Source organism: Halichoerus grypus, chromosome 11 (genome assembly GCF_964656455.1).
Source record: "Halichoerus grypus chromosome 11, mHalGry1.hap1.1, whole genome shotgun sequence".
Taxonomy (NCBI): domain Eukaryota; kingdom Metazoa; phylum Chordata; class Mammalia; order Carnivora; family Phocidae; genus Halichoerus; species Halichoerus grypus.
The window spans coordinates 31,995,940-32,014,904 of NC_135722.1; the positions used below are offsets into that span (position 1 = coordinate 31,995,940).

General features: G+C 35.6%; 1 protein-coding gene across 1 annotated transcript in view; it reads right to left on the reverse strand.

The window, feature by feature from the left end:
* Positions 1-478: 478 nt before the first annotated feature.
* The window catches only part of ANO3 (anoctamin 3), a 272,413-nt gene continuing 253,926 nt past the window's right edge, over positions 479-18,965 (reverse strand). The window contains exons 24-27 of the mRNA XM_078058286.1: positions 17,846-17,993; positions 13,303-13,383; positions 13,021-13,126; positions 479-8,321 (exon numbers count right to left, since the gene is read on the reverse strand). Coding sequence (XP_077914412.1) covers positions 8,139-8,321; positions 13,021-13,126; positions 13,303-13,383; positions 17,846-17,993 — 518 coding nt within the window. The 3' untranslated portion in view covers positions 479-8,138. The remainder of the gene's footprint in view (positions 8,322-13,020; positions 13,127-13,302; positions 13,384-17,845; positions 17,994-18,965) is intronic.

An 18,965-nucleotide genomic window follows, 5' to 3' on the forward strand; every position in this document is an offset into this window, starting at 1 on the left:
GGTTCAGATGCAAGTTCTGACACAAATTATCTCAGGAATTCTTGGGCAAGGCTTTCTAAAGTTTTGTTTATTACAAATTGAAAGGAGCAAAAGTCGTACCTACTTAGTAGGGTTGTTGCAAGGATTTATAGAGGGAAATCCTATCAACTCGTTAGCGTGGTGACTGGCCCCCATGAAACATTCAATACTTGTTAGCTGCAATATATAAAGAAAGTGATACTCATTACGGTATTCATTTTCAGTTAAATTGGTTCGCTGTTTCTCTTTAATTTCCAAGATACTGGCTTAGCATATGAATTACTGAAGCAGTTTAAGAACTAACAAGAACAAGATAACCATAAGCTATAAACTAAAAGTCATGCCATTAATTTCCAGAGGTAGTCTTTTTAATGGCGAATTTAAATAAAATATGATTTTTTTTTCAGAGAGCAATGTTTCTAAAGGTCTGAAAATCTTGAAAAAAAGAAAAAACCAACTGTTATAAAGAGAGACAAGTTTATTACTGAAAAATGCAATATTCATATTGATAATTTGTTAAGTATTACGTTTGTACTGTAAACAGCATCTCAAGCCTTGTGTATGACTCAGTGCACACTTAACAGCGATTGTGATTCTCCAGACAACAACAGAAGGGGCGAGGGCTTTTCCCTTGTTTAATTCAAATAATATTTCTTGAATATAAATTTCATTCTTTTGTGATTTTATGGGGCTTTAGCATTTCACTTTAAAGAGGAAAAAAAAAGAAATAAACCACACACCAGGGGGCTTGCAAACAAAATTTCAAAGAGAATATTATTGAAATATCTTTATGGTATTACAATTTTACTTAAACATTATTACAAAGATCAGATCAGTAAATAGAAAAAAATAGAGCAGTTTTCTTTTACTTGTTCTCTTAGAAATAAATTGTTTTAAAATATTACAGAAATTTAAGCTCTGTATGCATACATTTGTATATTTAGAAATCTCATGTGTGCAATCTTGGTATTCCAAGGTAGCTGGGCTTACTGTAAAGTTAACCTCTTTTATCCAACATTAATAACCTGGAAGTATAGTCTATTTCCAAACAACTAAAATTTAATTAATGTTACCAATGATATTAAAATGATACAGAATTTTAATCAAGTGTAACTCGTAATTAATAACCATCTAATGGGTTATTTTCACTTGTAATTCTTGGAAAGAGTTAATGCTATCATTTCTTCCTCCGTTCCAGTCTCCTGACCATATCAATCTGATTTGCAAACACCTATGTGAATAACAAACACTAATAAACCCACTTTTCTAATCCTGCACTTCTGGTATTTGAAATATCAGCTCTTCAGAAGACAGGGTTAAACATATAAATATTTGGCTACTTAATCAACATGGCCCTTACTTGGGGTGTGAGGATATCAGTGGCTCTCCATTATATTCTCATGATGAATTAGAAAAATAATTCTACTCTATCATGGAAATGTTAGTTGATAATATTATATATTAGTGTGAAATTTAAGATGATTTTTTTCTATTTCCAAATCTTATGTCTTTTTCATAGAGCCATGAAATACTAAATTTAATGCTGTAGTTATACAACTACTCGATTTTAAGAAAAATGTCTGTAGAATGAGCATAGATCTATAATTAAGGTATATAACAATTTTAATTATTTCTTTTAAAAGTAAGTTCAGATTGAAGTGTATGTAAATGATCAATGTGAATATTTTCTATAGGTTAGGAGCAGGGTACAAAATAATTATCTACTCTAAAAGCTTTTATATAAGCCTAATAGATTAAGGCAGGTCTACCAAGTCACCAAGGAAACATATGTCAAAATAAGTTTTGACATACTATATAACATGACTTCTTCTACGTATTTTGGATAATGCCTATATTTGTGCTGCTCAGGGGCTTAGGGCACACACACACACACACACACACACACACTCAGAAGTAACCATGAAGAGGACTTTATGACTTAATACTATAGGTTACTATAAATCAAGAAAAGCAATATATAATGGTGATGTCTTTTACGGGCCTTGGCCTATTTGTCCTCAGTAATTTCCAGAAACAGCCATTCATCTGTTTTTAAAAAATGTTAAGGCAATTGTGTACACAGGTGCTCTGAACATCCAGTTCCCCATTACAGAATCTGCTTTGACATATTTAAAAAGCTAAAAATAATTTCATGTAGTATATTGATTCAGTGCCGTAATGTAATTACCACGTAAGAAAATAAATGAGCAATCCACAAGTTGCTTATTTGTACCAGCATAAGATGGTCAGCGGAATTTGTAGAGGCAATGTAATGGATTGATTTGGAATCACATCATGAAGGTTTATGTACATTTATTGTTTACTATTTTCAAGAATGCTGACCTTAAAATTTTATTCAATCTATTTCAACAGAGCAAATCTTCCTTAAATTGGCTTTAAAACTTCTCATGAGAGTTTGGAAGGAATCTTTAATGATTAACAATCTACTGTATATAATTTGATTTGCAGAGGACTTGCAGACAGTAGAAAGAAAAAAAATCAACATTTAAGTTCATCTGGCTAAATATATGGTTGCAACATAATTTCTCCTATGAAGAACAAAAATGGTTGGAGAAATCCACTCTGTCTCTTCCCCAAACTTCCTCTTCAATTATAGGACTCCCTACCTCTTTCCTAGTTGAAAAATAGAACTTGGAAGCCGATAGCCACACATCTTAAGAAGATAAAATTGCACATATTTTTAAGGGCTTTTTCATTTTCAGCATTGAAAATCGAGATATTTATTCTTTGGTTGGAGTTGTCACTGAAATCTAAGCTTACCATGTTTAGCTTTGTAATCTTAGGTAAGAAAAAAATAACAAGGGAAAAAAAACCTTCATTTCTCTGAATGTTAAAGGATGAACGAAATTGCAGTTGTTTTTCAGTCAGAAAGAAGGCTGGGTGTGTGTAGAGCAGAGTCTGAAATAGGATTTGCAAAACAGACATTTTTGCTCAGGTAGGAAAGTCCCTAAGTTCCTTCCACCATCCCCCAAACATTGCTTCCACAGTGTTATCTTTGCCACCAGATTTTTCTGGCCACTCAATTCCCCTCTTCTCACTTAACGAAAAGTGGGAGAAGCCTGCTCATACTACCTGTTAGAAAGATATTAAATTTAGCCTAATGTGGGGGCCCTTGGCTGGCTCAATCAGTAGAGTGTGTGGCTTTTGATCTCAGGGTTGTAAGTTTTAGCCTCATGTCAGATGTAGAGATTACTTAAAAAAATAATCATTCAAAAAAAAACCCCACTTAGCCTACTGTGTTCACTTGGTAGTGTTGAGTGGCATGGACACTGATGAAATAATTACAAAGGATTTGAGGAAGTTTGAAAATCACGTGGGACTAGCCATCCTTGTGACAATTATATTTTGTGGGGTATATCTAAATAGATCTCATTAAATTTTGCTTTTCAACTAATAATTTAGGAAATTTTTGCCTTCTGAGAAACAGCAGAGAAACTGTTTCCCCCTCACATAGAGAGAATTAAGATGGAAATAAATATTCTGAGGAAGTCAATATTGGGCATATGTCTGGAAATTTGACTCCCTTCCGTCTTAGAGAAAGATGCAACACAACATCCACACAGCTTACTGTCTGGTGTACTCAAGCCTCGCACTTGGGGCCAGCTGGGTGTGGAACAAGAGGCTTTATCTAGGGACAACTGTGCTGGGGCACACACTGGTACCATCATATACAACAGTGAGGTTTGGGGCGCCTGGGTGGCTCGGTCAGTTAAGCATCTGCCTTCAGCTCAGGTCATGATTTCTGGATCCTGGGATGGAGCCCGGCATCAGGCTTCCTGCTCAGCAGGGAGTCTGCTTCTCTCCCTCCCTCTGCCCCTCCCCACTGCTCGTTCTCTCTCCCTCAAAAAGTATATAAAATCTTAAAAAAAAAGAAAGAACAGTGAGGTTTGATGGATAAGCTTCTTCTCCCGGACCGCAGACTTTGATTATACAAGAAACTGGAGTTGATCCTAAATATGAATCTTTTTTCTATCAACCTATCTGCTTTCATTTTACTTCCCTGGAAAAGATGCCTTAATGTGGATGTGGTTAGAACACAGTGGCTATAACACTTGTGTTTTCTAGAAAGAAAACCATCAAATGTGGTTGTGGCTGTGGTTTTTCAGATGAACCCAGATGGCATGTTCCACTGAAGGTAACTTATCACCATTACAAATACACAAATCCTTGGTAGCAGGAACCTAGTCTGATCAATGATTCTAGCTAAAGCCAAATCAATCTTCCCGTTGGACTACGTATTGCTGGCACATTTCAATTTGAATAGAAATTCCTGTAGGAAAAGTCACACTTTTCTATCAGAAGCTAGCTATTTTAGGCCATTCCTGAAAGGTTCTCTCTCCTGATTTACTGAGAAAAGCAGAAAGAATAAGATGTTAACTGATTCCCTGGATAAAATCCACAACTATTCCTAAAACCTGTTATAATACTGTGATTTGGGGGAAAATGGGATGGAAATACCTTATGACCATAGTAGGACTGAGTTGGGCATATCTAACAGACAATAAGTGCGTGCATGCACACGCACACACACACACACACACACACACACACACACCCCACACCCTGGGCTTCTGTCTACCTGCCTCTGATTGACAGACTAATCAATTCAGCCATATTAGTTAAGCAACTCTTCAGGCAACCTGGATTTTCAATTTTGACCAAGTTGAGAAAAAATGGGCAATTTGGTCACCTCTTGTTGGCGGTTGGCTATAGTGCCCCTAAATGTCCTCCTGCCTCAGCAGGAACCTTATCAGTGCTAAAATTCTTCTCCTAAGGAGATTTTGACAGTTATTGGTGGAGCCAGCCAAAGTGTGAAAAAAAGAAAATGCTTCTGTAGGATAGAAGCATTATTGCCTTCTTAAGAACTAATCAAGCTTCCTCTCCCAACTGTTTCTAGAACAAAGCATTATTAGAATCAGTAGGATTCTCCATCTACACGTTTCATGTGCAAATGCCTTGATGATGACGACGAGCTTAGCAGAAGACAAACAGCCAAAACTTTTGAGAGTGGAACAAGAGCTTGCAAGACTAGGAAATTATTGCCTTTGGAGCTAAAGAGTGAGCAATCCCCTCTCCCCATACGCACTCCAACTTCTATTTAAAAAACAAGCAGGATCAACTTGAACATGCAAATTATAGGAAGAAATATCATATCACATAATTTATTGAGTGAAAAAGGTTCCTTTTCATTCCATTCTACAACAGATTGTGCTAAGAGTCATTTTTGAAAGAAAGTGCATCATTCAGAAGTTGTATTTCATCATGCAGTCACTCAACAGCATTTTATTGAAAAGGGCGTGCACAGACTCAGACAACTGCAAACTATTTCAGCTACTACCTAGTACTACCTAGAGCAATTTTCCACACACTGTACCAGGAAAGTGCTTCAGCTCTGAACAACTTGTCAAGGCAGACTGCATGCACATATATATTAGTTATTTGCTTGAAAAGACAACAATTTAGAATATGAAAATATATAAGCAGCATTCATGTAATACAGAATTCCTGAGAATAGGGTGTGCTATATAAATCTTTGAGAAATAATTTGTATTCATATGAAAACCATGGTATAAAACATTTCTCTCAACGAAAGCAGAGTGATTTAAAACTCACATACTGTGAGGGGGCTGAAAATATTTTGCGTCAACAACGATGAAGGCAGAGCTAGGTTCTACTGCATTGTTGCACAAAAGGAAATTTTCAGATAACTTTTTCATTGTTTCTCTATTTTTCGATTGGTCTGAGAAATTACTAGAGAAGGCAATGTCTAAATCAATGTATTATAATTTTTTATTAAAAATACCATTCTCTTTTCATGCTTTTCTCTCTAAGCAATCAATATGATTTTAAACGCTGATGGTGGTAATATAAAAATAAGAAGAGAAAGAATTCTCAAGGGCATGGCTATCATTATTCTTTGCTCTACTGTAAGATAAATGTCTATGTCTGTATCCCTAATTTGGGAAAGACATAAATGTCAGGTTCACTTACGTTTTCAATAGGCATACAGAGTATTTATTCTCAGGCATGGTATACATTTAACTAACAAAGAAAAGGAAATGCTGCAGATGCTACAAAAATGAAGGAGTTTAAAACTCCTTTGTGTAGTTAGTGGAATTAGTTGCTATGAATATGCAGGTGGCAGAAACAGAACCTCTGAGGAATCTGAATGGAAGAGTGCCACGTGACATGGGCATGGGAGGAAGTTCATAGAGTCTGAGGTCCTACCCCTGGCTAAGTCAGAATCAGAGGGCAAGTAGGGAGGTGAGTGTTTTTGACAAAAGCAAACCAAAGAACGACTATGATCTATCACAGCTTTTCCCTGGAGTAAAAGAAGAAAAAGTCAAAAAACCATTTTAAGTGTTAGGATGATTAAGAGTCGTTTTCTAGTAAGAGAAACTTTATAATTTTCTTACTAGAGACATACTAGCATATATACAAAGTATCTTATTTCCATTGTCTTTAATCTGGTCTTTTTGCATTCTGGAAATAACTGTGCTTTGTTTAATTGAGCAAAAAACAAACTAGACAAAGATAAGAATCATAGATGCATGTATATATGTGAATGTGTGAGTATATGTGATTTGCCACCCCATTCCCAGGGGAGGAAAAGTGAGATTCGTTTTGACTGTTTTGCCAAGGAAAGGTGTCTTCATTTCTCCCACGCGTTCCCTTACTTTAACTCTCCTCTTTCTTCCCCTCCTGCTCCCTATTACTTAAGCCTCCACCAGACTTCCTTTCCTTGAATGCTTCATCATTCCCACTCCATCCGTCTGTGAACAATAACAGAGTTGGCACGGAAATAGCAACTACACAACAAAGCAAAATGATGTCTTTCACGATTGATTTGATCTTGGTTTTAGAGTTTGCAAAAATCAACCAAATCAGTCTATCAAAGAAACATCGATGAAAAGAAAATAAAACAAAACATGTGGGTTTCTTTTTTTTTTTTACAAATAATATAAATTTATATTCATGCATTGTTTTCATTAGCTCATGAACAAAAGTGCACATTGTTAGAAAAGCTTAAAGTGTTGCAAAGCATTTGGCTTCTGATTTCCTGAATAAACAAGTCACAATGGCATACTATGTAACTGGTCTCAGCGCTGCACGAAATGTAACTTGCATTACATATTGCCAAGGTGCAAAGGTACAAGGAAAACCAACATATGTACAGCATTTTAAGTTATTCTGTTATTCTGCGAGTGTTGTTATAATAAACCAGGGAGGAAAAAATTAAAAATACTATAAAACAGCCCTCCACGGTAAAATACGGATGAGTGGTATTCTAAATGATATGAGAATAAACGCCCATATTTTTTAAATATGTGGCTCTATTGGAATTCAGTGAGTTTTTTTGTTTTTTAAAAAAGGCAGTGCAACTTTGTTCTGCCAGTGAAACAACACGTTTGAATGTAGCCAATGCAATAGCATATATTTCAGTGAATGGTATTCTTTTTAGAATCTTAGTTTTTGGCTTGACTACTGAAGGTGGTGTCCAACAACTCCACTGCATAGTCAATGTAAAGCAGCATAAATTCCGTGTGGCACAGATCCATAATCTCCGCAAGGAACAAGAAAAATTCCCCAAACCTAGAAGCTGAAGGGACATGGAATTCTGGCAGCAAAGGCAATAACTGATTTAAGTCATTCCTCGTAAGTCATTTCCTGTAAGTATCTCAACTCAACCTAACGTTCCAGAGTATGTGATTGAAGACACATGAGACTTTGAGCATGCCTGGCTTATGAACGTTTACATGGAAATCTGTTGCTAGAAACCTCACCATCACCCTTCCCGTTACACTGCAGCTGATGGAGGGTGGAGGTCTCCACACACACAAGTCCCTGAGGCTGGGACTGAGAATTAGGTCCTGGCTTCCTGTACTGTCAAACTAACCATTTTTTTAAAGGTCAGGAGTCATCTATTTCTTCCCTAGAAGCCTGGACATCCCAAATCCCAGAGATGGCTGCATTGCATTTCCAAGTAACATATCATACATATGGTTTGCCAGGTATGCCTTCCTCCTGGATCCCACTTAGAATTTAAAGTTGTTGTCATTCCCACTAATGCTATTGCCCCTCTGGGCAACAGGAATCAGCTAAGGCCATTCATGGTGAACGGGATGACCACTTTTTCTCCGCTGTTGTTGCAAATGTTCTAGTTCTGCCTCGTACATCATCTCTTGGACTAAGTACTTCTCCCGTCGTATTCGGTCATACAGGTTCTTTGGTACATCTGGAATCAGGTATGCGATGAACGACTTGATCCCAAAAACAAGGTGCTGCAAATTTAAGAGGGGAAAGTACACTTTTCAAAGATTCTGGAAGGCCAATTATAAAAGAGATCATAAACAATGTTGCATTTGCCTTACAGTCAAGCATCAGAACTCAGGATGTACTATGTAGAATATTAATATTTTCAGAAATGATATTGGGACTACTACACTGTTGCTTTCAATGACATAAGGATTAGGAGACAACAGAAGTTTTTTCCTCTTTTTGGTGCCATATGTTGATGTCACTTTATAAACATTGAATGAATCTTAAGTTCACATCTTTCCATATTATGCAACCCTATTATGACATGCATTGTTATACACAGATGAGAGATCACATCCAGGGAAAACTCATGTGTGATACATTGTAAGCACAAGGTACAAGACACATAGAATATAGTCTGCCTGGGACATTGGCATTGGACTCAACCTCCAGCACATGCATTTTATAGAATTTCTACTCTAGTAAGTTCAAATATTATAAAATATTTTGTCTGTATTACATAATTCTTTTATGATAAAAATGTATTAATTTTTAAAAATAGACTGATAAAAGTATTGTATATAAAAAAGACAGGATCAAAAACCAAAAGGCAAAAGCCTATGATCTCAAGTTCAGAGGATGAATGAGACCACCTGTGTCTGAACCATCCCCTGACACTCATTAGCTGTGTAACCTTATGCAAATCACCTATGTTCTCTGTGTCTCATCTCTGAAATGGTGACAATAATAGTATCTGTTAAAGGTTGTTATGATGATTAAATGAGCAAATATATGTGAAGTGCTTAGAGAAGGGCTTGGTGCAGTATAAGCACCATTTAAATATCATCTCCTATTATAATAAATGCATCCTTTCTCTTTTCCCATGGAGGAGAGTAGACCTTTCAATTGCTCAGAAAAGAAAAGAAAATCTGAGACTGATGGAGTTAGGATGATACATGGAAAAAAACCCATTTACCTACAGGACTTTGTGACAATTGTCTATGTGGAAAGGAAGAATTCAAGGCACTTTTAACTGGGTTTACTATGAGTGTCCCAGTAAACTGCCCTGCATGGTAGATCACGGTAAGGCAGGTCATATTTCCCATAGAAAAGTAGATCAGGAATTTCTTTCCTGATCAAATATTTGGTATTCACAGAAGTATCCAGCAATATGTCTCAAAAGTATAGAAATAAAAATCAAAAACATTTGTTATAATTTAAATTAGTGAAGAATATGCACCGAGTCCTATACAATGGTAATAAATGACCCTATAAACTGATTCTCATAGAAAGACTGATATGCAAAGATGACTCAGTACTTTTAAAAGACTATTTTTTAAAAAAGCTGAAGTTTATCATTTATGAAGGCAAGCTTATAACTAGTTATAGATGACAATTTTCTTAAACCGACAGAATTTATCTTAAACAAAAAACCTACAGCAAGTATCATACTTAAAGAAATAAAATCTGAAGTATTTTTATTAAATTTGGAAACATGACAAAATTGTTCACACCACTGCTATTCAACACCATGCTGAAATTTCCAATGACACAGTAAGGCAAGCAAGAGAAATGAGGCATAAACCTCGCAAGGACAGAGACAAAGCTGTTGTTATTGGCAACTTGAATTATCCTTTGAAAAGACAATCTAACAGATTTAACAAACAGAAGATTGGAACCAATGAAAGACTTAAACAAGGAGTTACACACATTTTAGAAAGACAATTAGAATTCCAGCAAAAATCGATCAAATCATAACAGAGGCTAAGATAGTATTTATAACAGCAATAAAATTATCTACAAAATTTTTGGAAATAAGAAGGAATGAACAAGCAAGAAAATATTTTAAAACTCTATTACAGGATATAAGAACAATTTGGATAAATTCCATGTTTATTAATGAATCAGTACAGATTATGTAAATAAGTCAACATGTGCTTTCTATAAATGTAATTCTAACCATAATCCTTGCATGATATTTGGGGGAATCTGAAAAATGGCTTCTGCAATGTATATGAATGATTAATAACTCTAAATAGCCAAGGCAATTTTTAAAAATTAAGGCAGATTTGGCAGGGGTGGGAAGTGGTTGGCTTTATCAGATACGAAGATATATTCCAAAGCCATGGCATTTAAATAGTGTGATAGTGAACAGGTATAGACAAATGAAGTAATGACAAATGAGGCCAGGCACATGCCTACTTTAGGGACTTGGAATATTACAGAGGTGGATTTACAAATCAGTGGATAGATAACATATTACTAAATAGCCGTACAAAAAATCATGTCACTATATAGAGAATAAGAAAAATAAGCCTTTCCCTCAGACTCTATGAAAAGTCCTGACATCTTCAAGACGTGTGATAGGTAAGACTATAAAATTAATAGTAAAAAATATAGTAGAATATCCTTTCGACCTGGAGATAAGAAAATTTCCCAAAGAAATAGACCAAAAAAGCCAAAACCTTAATAGGAAAACAATGATGGGCTTGATGACATCAAAATTAGACATTATTTGTTAATAGATAAAATTAATAGGTTAGGGACAAGAAAAAGATATCTGGAGTGTTTATACCTGGCAAAGACTGATTTATAACTGGTAAACACATAAGAAAATCTTGAAATTTGGTAACAAATAAACTGGAAACTCAGCCAAAAATAGATCAAAGTTATAAATTCACAAAAAAGGAAACCAAAATGGCTTTCTAGTAATAAAAGTGATAGTCAATGTCATGAGTAAACAGATTAAAACAAAAAAAATTAAAACAAAATATTACTTTACTCTTATCCAACTGCAAAATATTAGAAATTCAGACAATATGAAAATCTGGTGAAAATCTAGGGGAATTTTGGAGAGGGACCTGTCAGTATTATGTGAAATCGGGTATGCCTATAAATAATTCCACACCTGAGTATAATACTCCTGAAAAACCCTTAAATATGTTCAGAAGGTGACATGTCCAAGATTTCTGATAAGAGATTATAGAGGTAGAGAGAATTATTGTAGGCCTAAGTAGCCACCCATGGGGACTATGGTATTTAAATTCAAAGAACTATCATACTAAGTAGACAGAAGAAATTATTTAAATGTGGGTAGACTTCATGGCTAGATCTCTCTCTATATCTAAAAAAAGTAAAATGGGTAAGAGATAAAAATGAGTTATTACATCATAATACCATTGAAGTAATTTTGAAAAAAGAACATTTAAAACAATAATGAATCATGGAACACTACATCAAAAACTAATGATGTAATGTATGGTGATTAACATAACATAATAAATGAAGGGGGGGGAGAATCGGAGGGAGAGATGAACCATGAGAGACTATGGACTCTGAGAAATAAACAGGGTTTTAGAGGGGAGGGGGGAGGAGGGATTGGTTAGCCCGGTGATGGGTATTAAGGAGGGCACGTACTGCATGGAGCACTGGGTGTTATACGAAAACAATGGATCGTTGATCACCACATCAAAAACTAATGATGTATTGTATGGTGACTAACATAACATAATAAAATTTAAAAAACATAACATAATAATAAAAAATACTATATATATATGTATATTCAAATAAACATGTGGAAAAACTTCTGAAGAAAAGAGAATGGGTGCTTTAGGGAGTAGGTGGGTAATGGAATTAGTAATGAGGAATGAAGAAGAAAAGATAAAGAGGGAATCATATGTATCTATAATGACAGGTTGCTGGGAATCAAGACATTTGACTAAGGCTGTTTTGAGTCCCAAAAGAAGATGAAGAAGAAAAAAGTATACATTAAAAACACAACAAAAAAAGACTTTTCAGAATCACTGGATTGGAAATACGCCTTAACCTCTTATGCTACCTGTAATAAAGTGAAAAGTCACACTTCATCAGGAGACATTTGTATAGGCAAATAGAGTCATTAGGTAATAGAATTTCATCCTGGATTAAACCTTAGAGGTAAGCATTTCATTTTACGGATGAAGGACATTTCACTACAAAATTTGAGATATGTTTTGGAGATCGGTGGAGAGGTATATCTGCCTTTAAAAAGACTTTTTCCAAAAGTCTTCTGTATGGCTACTTTTTTTCTCTCCCTAAAAAACAGATGCATTCAAAGTTTTTCCACAGAACTTGGTGGTACCTTAGAGAATACTCAATATATCCCAGCACTAAATTCTTCACTGTATTAAGCTTCTTATATACTAAGGAAGCCAATAAATCTGCAGCTGCTTCAAAATTTCTTCACAGGACTACAGTCTAATATTAATGACTCTGATAATCAAAATCTATGCACATTTTATGAAAGTGTTCTCAGGCATCATTTATTCAATTATGCACTGTCCCTTACACAAATACACATGTGGTCAACTGTAATTAAGTTGATTAGCAAATAAGTTTCTCCACCCTTAAATAAGTATAGATTCTCTCATCAAATGATGAAAACCATCCTTTCTTTCAATATGGTTACTGAGAGGCTCAAAGTTAAGTTTCAGTTCAACTGTTAATAGCTTCTTTTATCCTAGTTTTCTGTTATAAATACCCACTGACCTACCTTCTTACATCATTCAGCTCTTGCTTTTTTGTATGTCGTGTAACAGTTTCACCGTATCCAAACCTTTTACTGTGATAAGCAAAAGTCCCTTTTTGGAAGTCAATGAGGACCTACTGTATCGAAGAGTCAACTAATGTATCAGCCGGAAAAGCATTTACCAATAGTGACTTTATCAACCTGTTACTAACCTCGAACACGATAATGAAGGCCAGTCGAGCAGCAAGGATATGCCAGTATTGTAAGGTGAACTCATAGGGTTTGGAACTCCAAGGGGGACCTCTGTAGTCTCGGTACCTAAAATCCACAAAACAAAGAATTTGAGGAATAGAGACCAAAGTTCAAAGGCCCCAAATGTTTTTAATTTGCCAAAACCCCAAAATGACAGTTGAAATGGGCTCATCAGCGTGTAGAGAGAGGAGATGGGAGATGAAAGCAAGAAGAAAAGATAATTATAATTTATAAGTAAGTACCTGCAATAACCAGATTTTCCCATACCAAGCTCGCTCAGGTCAAAGAAGGATAGGCTATTGTTGACATATCCCTTTAAACAACTGGGAGAAAAGAGAAAGCATCATGTGATTCAGAGAGTCATAAATTTCTAGTCCAATTCCTTCATTACACATGACAGGATGCAGTAAGTGCTATTATTCCTTCCATTTTAATTATAAATTCCTAGTTACTCAGCTCTCTGATTCTATCTCCTGACTTCCATTAATCTGTAATTTTACCTCAATGAGACAGTTACTTTTATTAAGTGTTTACTATGCACTTGGCATTGTGTTCATTACTCCCCATGTGTTAAAACTCTATAAATATATGTTTTATAAATATGCATGCATATCACCCTATCTGGCTAATTGTAATTAAGCAGCCAATTGATCAACATGTGTCTGTGATTTATTAACTTGTTCAATATATGTTTATTGAGGACCTATAATTTGTTAGAAAACTTCTAGATGATTGGTATTTGACAATGAACAAAACAGGTTAAAATCCCTGTCCTAGTGGTGAGTATTAAATTGTGGTCAGAGTTAACTTTTACCATAACCTTAGAACATTTATATTATCATCTCCATCATAGAGATTAAAGAACTAAGTTTTACAGAGGCTAAATAACTTCCTCCTAAGCCTGTAATTCTCAAAATTTTTGATCTCAGCTAACCTTTACATTTTTAAAAATTACTGAGAATCTCAAGGAGCTTTTTACAGAGGGGTATATGTATTGGTATTTAACACATTAGAAATTAAAACAGAAATTTAGAAAATATTTATCTATTAATTCATTTAAAATAACTTATCAAACACATTACAAGTAACATATTTTTAAAGAAAAATAGTTTGTATGTTCCAAAAGATGAAGTGAGAAGAATGACATTGTTTTACATGTTTGCAAATCCTTTGATGTCTGCCTTACTTATAATAATATCTGTCAAAGATATTTAGACAGCTAGAGTCTCATATCTGTTTCTGCATTAAATCTGGTTGCAGTATGTTGTTTTGGTTGAAGAGTAAGTAGAAAGGATATTTTAATAGCATTTCAAGTAATTATTGATATTTTTCATGGACATTACACCAAAGTTTTACCTGTGGTCATTTCTTAAAGTTTAATTACAGTGTGGAGTCTTAAAGTATCAATAAACTTTTTATGTGGATTTTACATTAAAATCCACAGGTCTATCTTGTACTTTGAATTCATGTTTTATCCATGCATGATTTCGTGACATTAAATATAGGTCACTTGGGAAATATTTGTTTCCTGAATTATGCAGATCTTCCAAATGTTGTTATATTTTTACTATAGACTATGAAAATCATAATTGCTAATATCACCACTGATTTTTTATCAGGAAAAAATCTGTAAGTACTGAGAACCTTTCAAGCTCAGTGGTAGATAAAATAATCCAAAATTCTGATTTTCACTTCAAAACTTGAACTTTATTAATGGAAACAAATACTGTCGATTATTTCCCCTAAAGTGACAAGCCAGTTTTGTCCATTTCTAGAAGACTGCCTCCTAAATACCCAAGTCTGAATAATCATAGTTTATCTGACAATCATTATTTCATGTTAAAAAATGTCGTGTAGTTTGCAAATCCAACAGTCATGCAAGTGTTTTTTTCTGAGACGACCATCACCGTACTTTAGCATGTAGCGGAAGAGCTTTATCACACTTTGCATTTTGTCAAATAAAATATTGAAAAGACATTTATTCAAGGGTGGAGATTTGATAAAATTAATAGTTTTTATTGCTTCATCAAGGGCATTCTGAATTTTATCACTGGAACTTTTTTTTTTTTAAAGATTTTATTTATTTGACAGAGAGAGACAGCGAGAGAGGGAACACAAGCAGGGGGAGTGGGAGAGGGAGAAGCAGGCTCCCCGCCGAGCAGAGAGCCCGACGCGGGGCTCGATCCCAGGACCCTGGGATCACGACCTGAGCCGAAGGCAGACGCCCAACGACTGAGCCACCCAGGCGCCCCTCACTGGAACTTGTTAAATGGTGGTTCTACAATGGTGAGTAACACAATCATTGCTAGTACTTTTTGGTACCACGGCCTTCAGTTATGCGAAGCCACTGGAACATTTTGCCCACTATCACTTTTGTGCCATCTGTACAAATGTCAATATGGCAAAATAAGCAAATCCTATCTTAGTATTATTATGGAAATAATCTGAAGGACACCTGCAGGTCCATGTTGAGAATCACTGCCCAGGATAAACAGCTCTTAAAACCTGGATTCGAATGTACATCGATGTCATTCTAACCCCTGAATTCTAAAGTACAGGACCACGCTGGCTGCGCGCCCTTCCTCGTCCGTCTCAGACCCCATGACTTATCATCCCAGCTGCTCTCCTGCCAATACCTTCCTCTTCACTGCCATTTTGTCCTTTTGCTACTTTGGTCTGAAAATTTATGATCTGAATGAAGCTACTCCAGTTTAGCTGCTATAGATACCCGGAAAAAATTAAATAACAGAATGGCCCTAGGAATGTGTGGTTTCAACCTCATCTAAGCCCTCCACATCTCTTGAAGTTATTCTACATCTGGTCACTGAATATGGAGAAAGCGTCAGGTGTTATCCTCACCAAAGGCAGGACTTGAAACGTAAACAGAGCAGATAACCAACCAATTTCATTTTCACCTGCCACTAGGTGGCAGCAAAGACAGTAGCAAATAATGCTACCAAGGAGAGGGCTGCCAAATCTGCTTACTTATAATAAACCCTTAAAATCTGCTTCTAGACTATTTTGGATTTAAAAAAAGGGACTTTTCTTGGCTTTTCACTATTAATACTAAAACCAGTTTATTTACATAGTCTTTTATAGTTTATAAAATGTTACTTTAGATACTGTTTCTTTCTTTTTTTTTTTCTTTTTTATTTGTCAGAGAGAGAGAAAGCGAGAGAGAGAGCACAAGCAGGGAGAGCGGCAGGCAGAGGGAGAAGCAGGCTCCCCACTGAGCAGGGAGTGCGATGCGGGACTCGATCCCAGGACCCCGAGATCATGACCTGAACTGAAGGCAGACACTTAAGCGACTGAGCCACCCAGGCATCCCTAGACACTGTCTCTTATTATAGATCAGACTGATGTGCCTTTTAGTAAAAGGCAGAGTTACAATTTGAACCTAGGGTGTTTGATTTTAAGTTAAAGTCCTTTGACAAGACTCCAAAATATATTTCTGCCTTTATTACTTCTCTTTGAAAAACTGAGATATTTATGTTCAGAAAGGCATTTCAATGTTCTGAGAAAAACATCAGTTCGTCAGTAGAGCTAAGGGTTGATTTCATTTTAAGCCACAGCTCAGGCTCTTGGGGCACATGCCCTGCATCTAAATAAGATGCATGCCCAAAGCTGCTCCTGAGGCAGGAAGGGAAGTGGCTTCTCCCATCACTACTTCCACAGGGCGGCTCATCTCCAGCTGAAACTCCAATTCCTGTTCCCCAAGTCCAGTGCTCTCACATTCTTTCTTAATACTTGCTTTCAAGAGGGAAAGATGTGAAAAACCCATTTCCCCTAAAAGAGTGCTTGCAAACTGGGTGACTTTGTCCCCAAGGTGACATTTTGCAATGTCTGAAGACAATTTTAGATTGTCACAACGTGGCAATAGGGAGGTTGCTATTTGTATCTACTGGGTAGAAGCCAAGGATGCTGCTGAATATCCTACAATGCATAGAATAGCCCCCATCTTCCCCCCAGAATAGAATTAGTTGGTCTAAAATGTCCATAGCACAGAGGTTGAGAAATGCTGTTCTAAAGTGTGGACTTAAATTTTAACAACAACAACAACAACAAAGACAAAGATTCAGGGCAGCATTTTCTGTACCTTAAAATCCCTAGTTATAAATTCCTTTTGAAAAAAGGGGCACCTGGGTGGCTCAGTTGGTTAAGCATCTGCCTTGGGGTCAGGTCATGATCCCAGGGTCCTGGGATCGAGTCCTGCACTGGGCTCCCTGCTCTGTGGGGAGTCTGCTTCTCCCTCTGCCTCCTGACTTGTGCTCTCCCTGATAAATAAAATAAAATCTTGAAGGAAGGAAGGAAGGAAGGAAGGAAGGAAGGAAGGAAGGAGGGAAGGAAAGGAAAGAAAGAAAGAAAGAAAGAAAGACTCTCTCATCATAGCTGACATTTCCTTCATATTCTGTATGTCCCTGCAAACTAGCTTTATTCCCTGAAGCAAGTGGGCCTCAGTTTTCCCAACTATATAGTCAGAAGATTGCATTGGATGATTTCTAACATCTCTTCCAGTTCTGAATTTGACTTCTAAATACATTATAATGTTTTTAACATTTGGATACCAGTGATGCATTTACAAGTAAAAACATAGACTCTAAAATTATTTGCATAAAAAGCACTGTCACCCTTTTTATCCTGCTTGATTTCCTCCAATAAGCACATTGTAAGTACAATGATCAAAAACATTGCCCTTAATGGTCACAGAACAGAACTTTGCAATGAGTTCCCATTTCAATCACAAACATAAAACATATCAGAAAAATGTATGAATTTCAACCTTACTTTTCACCATATTCAAAACGACTTGCACAGGGGCCGTACTTGTATTCATAGACAAAACGTGGGATGTAATCAGATGTAATAGCAATTACAAATGCATTGGTGATCACAGCCAGTATACCGATCCCTTCAAGAATGCCATACCAGATTCCTAGTAGGAGAAAGAGTAGAGATAGGGAATGAAATGCAAAAAAATTAAAACCCTCTCATGACTCTTCTTTGGAAAGAATATTTTACTTCTGTTGGGGCTACAGCTCTGTCCATTATTTACTTTCTTAGTACAATATCTCACTACAGATCGGACATCTACTGAATACTTTTCCACAGTAGACCCCATCTAGAGAGATTTGAAAATTAAAATATCATCAGGAATTGTTTCAAGTACCTTTTTAAAGTAAAAATATAAAAATGTAAAAGTTTGGTGTCAAGACCTGGAAATCACTAGTTGACTTTTCCAATCTGGTATACAGATGTACAAAAAAGGTTTTGAAATTGTATACGGTATCCACATACTATTGGTTGCAGTCAAAACTGATGTTTCAAATAGGATTAAACTTAGCTTTAAATACATTGATATGAAAAAAAAGAAAAGTCCTGGAAAGAAATACTCAAAAGTGCTAAAGCTGATTGGATAGCATGGCAACTTTCTCCCTTCCAACCCCTTTCTTTGTTTTTCAAAATCTTTATAATATTTCATTTTATTGAGTGGTAATGAAAAAAATAAAAATAAAAAAGACATACTTAGAATTTCTTTTATAGGGCTAGTTTATTAAAACAGTATGCCAAAAATAAGTAGTCAGATGAATGGAGATTCTGGAAATATACCTAAGTTTATATAGAATTTCATATAATAGAGATAATTCAAACAAGTTAAGAAAGATGGAAAATTTAATAAATGGTTTTGGGAAAATTGGCTACCTTTTAGAAAAAAAAACAAGCTGGATCTCAATTTCAATCCCTTTATTAATAACAAATTCCAGTTAGATCAACAATTTAAATAAAATCATAAAATGTCAACAGATAACCAAATAACACACATATATCTAAAATATAAAACAACAACTAAAACATGGTAAAAAAATCGAGAGTTCTAAAGGATCTTTCTAAGAATGCCATAAACAAA